The sequence below is a fragment of the Lipotes vexillifer genome, unplaced genomic scaffold (assembly GCF_000442215.2).
Source record: "Lipotes vexillifer unplaced genomic scaffold, Lipotes_vexillifer_v1.1 scaffold192, whole genome shotgun sequence".
Lineage (NCBI taxonomy): Eukaryota > Metazoa > Chordata > Mammalia > Artiodactyla > Lipotidae > Lipotes > Lipotes vexillifer.
Window position 1 is genome coordinate 865,213 of NW_006780202.1, and position 8,478 is coordinate 873,690.

At 37.4% G+C, this 8,478-nt stretch overlaps 1 protein-coding gene across 1 annotated transcript in view; it reads left to right on the forward strand.

Moving 5' to 3' along the window:
- The window catches only part of PRKAR2B (protein kinase cAMP-dependent type II regulatory subunit beta), a 113,287-nt gene extending 108,593 nt beyond the window's left edge, over nt 1-4,694 (forward strand). The window contains exons 9-11 of the mRNA XM_007453338.1: nt 1,694-1,759; nt 1,888-2,026; nt 4,430-4,694. Of these exons, the coding sequence (XP_007453400.1) occupies nt 1,694-1,759; nt 1,888-2,026; nt 4,430-4,563 (339 nt within the window). The 3' untranslated portion in view covers nt 4,564-4,694. The remainder of the gene's footprint in view (nt 1-1,693; nt 1,760-1,887; nt 2,027-4,429) is intronic.
- Nucleotides 4,695-8,478: the final 3,784 nt, after the last annotated feature.

The following is an 8,478-nucleotide window of genomic DNA, read 5'->3' on the forward strand; positions in this document are numbered from 1 at the left end:
CCCCCCCGTCTCCGCCAGTGGAGGGGCTTCTTAGTGTGTGGAAACCTTTCCTTCTTCACAGCTCCCTCCCACTGGTGCAGGCCCCGTCCCTATCCTTTTGTGTCTGTTTTTTCTGTTTTCTTTTGCCCTACCCAGGTACCAGGGGGAGTTTCTTGCCTTTGGGCAAGTCTGAGGTCTTCTGCCGGCGTTCAGTAGGTGTTCTGTAGGAGTTGTTCCACATGTAGATGTATTTCTGATGTATTTGTGGGGAGGAAGGTGATCTGCACGTCTTACTGCTCCGCCATCTTGAAGGTCTCTCAAGAGTAATTATTTTAGAAGGCAAATAAACAAGTAAATCCATCAATCCTCCCAGACTTCCCACATACATACAGATTAGCTCAGTCAGGGATTGGGACTACGTAGAGACAAATTAGAGAACAAGGCTGAGGGTCTACGATATAAATTGAAAAACCTCAAAGTATAGAGCACTTTTGAAATGATTTTTTTCAGATTACTTTGAAATAATTACAGGTTCACAGGAAGCTGCAAAAAGTCCCATGGACTCTTCACCCAGTTTCTCCCAGTGCATCTTGCATGGCTAGTACAATATCAAACCTAGGAACGTGACATTGGCACAAGCTACAGGACTTAATTCATTAGTTTTACATGCAATTTGAGCACGTTTTGAAAGCAAAATTACATGGCTGTCGATAGACCTATTATGATTTAAGATACTTGAAAATTTAACATGAAGCTCTTATGAAAACCTGATATAAAGGTAAGGGAAGGAGATATGTGTACTATACTTAGAGTTTATTGAAGGTATCTTTAGATACTAGTTGTCTTTTAAGCATTTATAAACATACAGGTCTGCACTATAGTATGGTACAATCGAGACTCAACATTCCTTGTGATATAACCTGATACCGTATTTCTTGAATTGTACTAAAGAGTTTTGAAATACCTAAGTTTCTCCAGAATCACTTTGAGAGGCTTAGGGAAGTCAGTATCTGCTATCTTCCATAATTATACTACTGTACTTAATTCAGAAGGCATCATTGGAAGTCAAGGCAGTTTGTTTAAAATCTAAAACGAGAACATGGCTATGTGTAGTTAGAAATGACAAGAGTTTCTTTTAGAAATCTTTTTGGGGCCTTGAGGTGGCTTGTCAGTAAACTGGCATCTAGAGCTTGGTCCCCAGCCAGATGCAGGACAAAATTCTGGGCCCACACATACTGGTCCCTAAGAAGTCTGCTTGCTTTCTTTTTGGGAGTCACTAGGTTATCTTGGGTCGCCATGCTGTTGCTTGTAGATTAGGACACACAGAGTGGCACATTTTAGCATGGGAGCAGCTGACAGGGGCAATGCTGCTGGGAAACGGTGCTAGCATTTCTAACTATGTATGTGCTTTATCCAGGCTGCAGTTCAGGCAAAATTCTTACCTCAGTGTTATTTGCCATATTTTCTTGGCTAGTTTTAGCAGAAATACCGTGCTAGATAGTATATCATTTCAGATAATTTTTTACAAACGAAATTGTTACAGTGTAATTGTCGATCTTAACGTCTCAACTTAGAAGGGGACATAGCCTGCTCCTGTGGGGTTTCACCTTTCAGGCAAATCATGGTGGGATTGATTTCAGGGGTGTGATGGGCGCCAGGATTGCCGTCAGCTAAACTTGCATTTTCACCCTCAGTTTTTGTTTTATTCTGATAGGGAGACTTGGCTGACTCTTTTTTCATTGTAGAATCTGGAGAAGTGAAAATTACCATGAAAAGGAAGGTAAGTCCTAAAAATCCATGAAATATTAGCAAGAAACATAATAGATTTTCCTTCTGATGTTTAGAGTAAGGTTAACTTTTACTTTTCTTAAGCTGAGTCAAAGTTAATACTTTCCATCACCTTGTCAGGGTAAGTCAGAGGCGGAGGAGAACGGTGCAGTAGAAATCGCTCGGTGCTCTCGGGGACAGTACTTTGGAGAACTTGCTCTGGTAACTAACAAGCCCCGAGCTGCTTCCGCACACGCCATCGGGACCGTCAAATGTTTAGGTAGGACTCACGCAGCCCTGGGCATGCTTGCCCTGGTTGAAATCATTCTGTCTTCATTGTACGTATTCATGTTGTACGGATTATCTTACTGGGTTCACAAGTTTTATGGTCCCCACAAAATACAACAAGGTTAGGATTCATTGCATTATAAAGTCGATTTGTAGAAGCCAACATTTTTCCTTTAAAAATTTTCACACACTTATAATTTTGTGTTCTTTTTTATAGGCATGAAATAACATTTTAGTATGTCGTTAAAATAAGAATCCTGAGTACCAAGTTTTACATCGAATTTTTTAAATAAACAACATACACTGTGTTCCTCAAAAAAAGAAGGCTCAAACAGCATTTTTATAAGGTACACTAAGCTTTGAAGGGCAAGCTGGAATGTCTGTAGGAATACTTACTCATCTTGTACTAGGAATCAAAGGTTCAAGCTTGTCGGAGCAAATAAAATCTTGTTCAGCTGTTTATTACTTGTGTACCACACAGCAGCTCAGCAGAAATGCCATCTTCAGGTGGAAGACATCTATATATAGCTGAGATTTTATATATGAGACATAACTTAAGTTTAATAATGAAAAATATAGTTCAGGAGATATCAGTATAGGTGACATTTTCTCTCTTTTTTAAAAGATTTATTTTTATTATTTATTTATTTTTATTTGTTTTTGGCTGTGTCGGGTCTTAGTTGTGGTGCGTGGGTTCTTCATTGCGGCACGCGGGATCTTTCGTTGCAACGCGCGGGCGTCTCTCTAGTTGTGGCGTGTGGGTTTTCTCTTCTCTGGTTGTGGCGCATGGGTTCCAGAGCGTGTGGGCTCTGTAGTTTGCAGCACGGGGGCTCTAGTTGAGGCGCGTGAGCTCAGTAGCTGTGGCGTGCAGGCTTAGTTGCCCCATGGCTTGTGGGATCTTAGGTCCCTGACCAGGGATAGAACCCACATTCCCTGCATTGTAAGGTGGATTCTTTACCACTGAACCACCAGGGAAGTCCCTAGGTGACATTTTCTTCAAGGAAATGATTCAAAAGTAATTAGCTACTCTGTGCTCTTGATCCACAGTTCAGTAGCATAAATTTAGCTTTGATGTTCTTAAGATTTGCAAATATCCTCAGAATTTTCTTAGAGAATTGACTTGTTCAAAGCTTTTAAATAATGTAATATTAATCAAGGGTTATACTTGGATGAAAAAGAAGACAATTAGAAGCTGACAGGTAATTTCCCTGAGTAGAGGTATTAGACAGTAGGAGTAAAGGCGATGTGAGTGAAATCCCATTAATATTTTTCTATAATAAATTATTATATTCACATTAAATTTGAGAAATACAGAAAAGGTAGGAAAAAGTAAGAGTCACCCAATACCGCCACCACCCAGCAATTTCCACGTCCTATTATAATTCCTTCTCTCATCTTTTTTATTTGTATGGGTTTTCTGTTTTAAAACAGTTTTGTAAACTGCTTTTTTCACCCGTTATAGCTTAGGCATCTTCTCATATTGTTTACATCAGACTGTAACATTAGGTAAATATACACATTATGAATTATTTAATCATTCCCCACTGTTAAATAATTTGGGGAGTTTTGGCTCCATTTTGGGGGGTCGGGGCGAGCTTTTTTGTGTGGGTGTATGCAGAGACTACTTTTCCACATATAGGACTTTTCCTGAGAAATGCTTTTTGGAAGTGGGTTTTCTTTTTATCATTTTTTATATATATTGCCAGATCACTTTTATTTGTACTTATTTACATGTACCAGGAGTACAACAATGTTCACTCTATTGTCAACATTGCCTTTTGTACTTCTGCAAATCTGAGAGGCAAAAAATAAAGTATTTTAATTTGTATTTGTATGATAGTATGATCATATTTTCATGTGTATATTACAAATTCAGTTTTAGAAAATGCTCGAGATAGGCAAGCTAAGCGACATAGAGCACATACTTACACAGTGGATAAAATCATTATTTTGGCTGCCGTTTTGAATTGACCATAGTGTAAAAGAATAAAAATCATAAAAGGTAACATTTGGATTCTTCACAACATAGCATCGTAAACCCTGAGAAGGGAAAAGAAGATAGAAAGCACCCCCTTGCCGCCCTTGAGTTCATATTACTAAGGTGGTGACATCAAAACTAGTTTATTTTTAAAATTCCAAGGTCTTGACATAACAGTCCCTCATTCTTTTAACGTGGATCAGGAACCTCCAATAGGACATCATATTGCCAAGGGACACTGGCTGCTTCCTTTTTGAAGTGGAATGTTTTTATCTTTATGCCTTCTTCTTCAATCTGATATTTATCTAAAAATGCCATTGCGTCATTGACATATGCGGAATAGATACCATAAATGACTTAGAAATTCTGCAGATTTGCAAAGAACGTTATTTTTCTTTTATTCTCCCCTCTTCTTAGCCATGGATGTGCAAGCATTTGAAAGGCTTTTGGGACCTTGCATGGAAATTATGAAAAGGAACATCACTACCTATGAAGAACAATTAGTTGCCCTGTTTGGAACAAACATGGATATTGTTGAACCCACTGCATGAAGCAAAAGTATGGAGCAAGAAGACCTATAGTGACAAAATTACACAGTAGTGGTTAGTCCACTGAGAATGTGTTTGTGTAGATGCCAAGCATTTTCTGTGATTTCAGGTTTTTTCCTTTTTTTACATTTACAGTGTATCAGTAAACAGAGTAGTGATTCAATAGTCAATAGGCTTTAACATCACTTTCTAAAAGAGTAGATCAAAAAATATCGACATACTGATAAAATGACTTTCTACTCCACAAAATTATGATTTGACTGAAAGGTTTATTCAGATGATTATAACATACTGAAAGTATCTGTGTTTAAGAAGATAATTAAAGGATGTTGTCATAGGCAATGTGTGTTCATTTTGACTCACTCAGATTGACATGTTATGACTACGCCCATGTAAGAGGGAACTTGGCAGTGAATCATGCTATACAGCATGGCATCACATTCTTTTTACAACTCACTATATATAGTACGTACAATTTAGTAATGTTTGTTTTCGAGTTTTTCTGGCTTGGTAAGTTATGTACTGGCCTTGGCCTATTGGTGAAATGGTATAAAACATCATATGCAATTTTAAGACCTTTTCTATTTTTGCAATAAAGTACCTTTTGACTTCTTTGGCATAATGTCAGTAACCTACATATTCCAGTGGTTTTAAGGACAGGCAATTTAGTCATTACAATAATAGGGAAGACTCTTTTTAGGTGAAAGGTCATTATTTTCCTCATAAAGCATCTATCTATGCTTCCTTTTTCCATTTTGCAGTTCTCTGTATTTGTTTTCTTTAAAAATTTGAGTTTGACATTTAATGTCACAAATTTTTCTTTTTTTTTTGCGGTATGCAGGCCTCTCACTGTTGTGGCCTCTCCCGTTGTGGAGCACAGGCTCCGGACGCACAGGCTCAACAGCCATGGCTCACAGGCCCAGCCGCTCCACGGCATGTGGGATCTTCCCGGACCGGGGCACAAACCTGCATCCCTTGCATCGGCAGGCAGACTCTTAACCACTGCGCCACGAGGGAAGCCCTGTCACAAATATTTTTAAATGCTCTTTAAACTTATATGTTGTCTTCTGAAAGCCTAAGATCTTATTATATATGCTAAAAAAAAAGTCTCCTATACCAAAAATATTTGGGGTCCTTATCAACATGCCCTTAAGATATCTCTTTGTTCTTCACTAGATGTACATAATACAATCCTTTGCAGACATCTTCTCCCAGGGGTTTCCTCCAAGGTGGGAGAAATAAATTTTTATAAGTAAAACATATATAAAGATAAAAGGAATTTCTGTCCATTCCAAATATACCATTAGGCCCTGCCACTTGCTTTAACGTAGACTCTCAGAAGTGCAGAATGAACTCAGTTGAATAGATTTTTGTTGACAATTGACATGCTTATTCTGCTACATAAAATGAATTTAATTATGTTCAACCAAAGGAATATATTGTTACATGATTTCTAGGCCTACATGACCCCAACTTCTAGAGAGATTAATTCTAACCAGTTGTTCCCTTTTAAATGAGCAATTTCATTTTGGGAAACATGTTTCAAAGAAATACATACATGGGTAAAAAGATTCTGTGGCTAGTGTGGTCTTACTAGAGAATGTTTATGGTCTTGCTTGTATAATGAAAACGTGGTTAAAATATGTTAATCAGATATGTGTATATAAGAAGTATGTAAAGTATACCTTCAGCCACATTTTAGAACAGTTTTAACAATTTTGCAAACTTTCCCACAGGAAGAGAGCTTACTACATGAAGAGGACTTGTTTTCTATTTCAGATTTTAAAAGCCATGTCTGCTAAACAAAAAACACAAAGAACCCCAAATTCCTCGTTCATCATTCTGTATTCTCAACTTTATTCACTTTTTCAGGTTACCTGTTTTGTTGCATAAGCTGATTGTTAACTACAAATGCCTGTTTAATAAAGAACTCTGACCAAGGCTGTAAATGCCAGTTACATTATTTTCAGTATTGTTGGTTATATTTAAAATTTCCTTATAATAAAGCACACTTTTATAGTAAAGTGTTTTCAATGAGTTTTCTTTGTTTTTTCCCGCTTGTTTCTTTAATGTGACTTCCATAGTGCACATTGTACTATGTGAAAAGCATGACAGAGATACGGCATATGTGAAAGGTAAGCCCTGGGCATCATGCAGCAAGGAAGTATGGTTCTGTAGGGCAATAGGATTTTAAAAATCTTAACTATTGGTCATAGGTGATTTAAATAGTTGTGGTATGTTACAGACTAATTCGGCCATTTAGAATAACCAAGTAAATCTAGCACACTAGGGAATTTATGTGTTAAAAGTAATTAAAACACCGCAAGTTTGAGTTGTGAATGCCATTATTTAATCACAGACCAAGAGTCCTTACTATGTGGAAATTCTCTGTTGATGTTTCATTCAAGGATGCATTATGTTGCTAAGAATTATGGGAGGACACTCTTTTAACACAAAGGTGCTTCCCTTTATGTAGAGAGAGAGAGTGTGCGTGTGTGCGTGCGTGCGTGTCCTGCCTTTCGATATGAACTAGGGCTTGGTGCATATACTTTATTTTTTAATTTTTTTAAACATCTTTATTGGAGTATAATTGCTTTACAATGGTGTGTTAGTTTCTGCTTTATAACAAAGTGAATCAGCTATACATATACATATGTCCCCATATCTCTTCCCTCTTGCGTCTCCCTCCCACCCTCCCTATCCCACCTCTCTAGGTGGTCACAAAGCACTGAGCTGATCTCCCTGTGCTATGCGGCTGCTTCCCACTAGCTAGCTATTTGACATTTGGTAGTATATGTCTTGGTGCATATACTTTAACATAAATACCACTTGTGATGCATGCTGTGTGAATGTGTTTGGTTCATTCTTTAAACCCTGGCTAGCAGACTATTTAAAATGCTGCAAGTGAAACATAGGGCATGAAGCAAGGAATTTTGGATTTTACTGAAATATGTAGGATTAAGTGCTAAGTCCTTTTCCTTTCTAAAGCATCTTTAAAATATGGATATAATTTTTCCTAATTTTTTTCAAGAAATGTTATATTTGTAACAAGGACTAGGTGGCCTTTGGCATTCTTAAAGAATATGAATAATGTATAAGCCTAGCGTGGTAAGTAATACATCTGGATAAGCTGTATTATCGAGCTTAAACAACTGAAAAAGGGATTCTCATATCTAAATAAAATGTTAACGCCTAAGAGAGAAATAGAACTATTAATACATAAGGGAGAAACAGGATTATTAATATATAAGGGAGAAATAGAATGATAAGGAATGCTGCCTTCTAAAATAAAAGTGTGAGGTACAGCCTCATGTTGAATATCAGACAAAATTTTGATGAGAAGAAATTGGAGGAAAAAAAGAGAAAGAAAGAAGGAAATTGGAGAAGGAGTTGAGACAACCTTACCTCTTCCACGATACTTTTCAAGACAGCAAAACTGGTTGAGCAACTGAAACTATATAGTTGTTAGTCTTTACGGGTATTTAAAAAAAAACACCTTGAAAATAAAATGAATAATGGAAATGTTAGCAATAAGGTAAACCAGGTATTTGTGGAGGACTTGTGTGCCCAACAATAATTATGAGAGGTTAACAATCCCTTTTGTATAAGTGAGAAAAATCAATGATTCCATCAAAATCATTTACTTTGTGCATCCATGGCAGAACTTATGGGCAATCGAGACCTCTTGCTTCCTCCTGCAATTCTTGGTCTGTCACTTCAACAGAAAAAAACCCCCACACAGCCTAAAAGTTGTGAGATATTAATATATTTATTTGGGGACCTTACTGAGGGCTACAGCCCAGGCAACAGCCTCTCAGATAGCTCTGAGGGACTGTTCCAAAGAGGTAATGGAGGGGCCAGGATATATAGGAGTTTTTGCTGAAAAAACAAAAATGTAGTCAGACATCAAAAGATTAC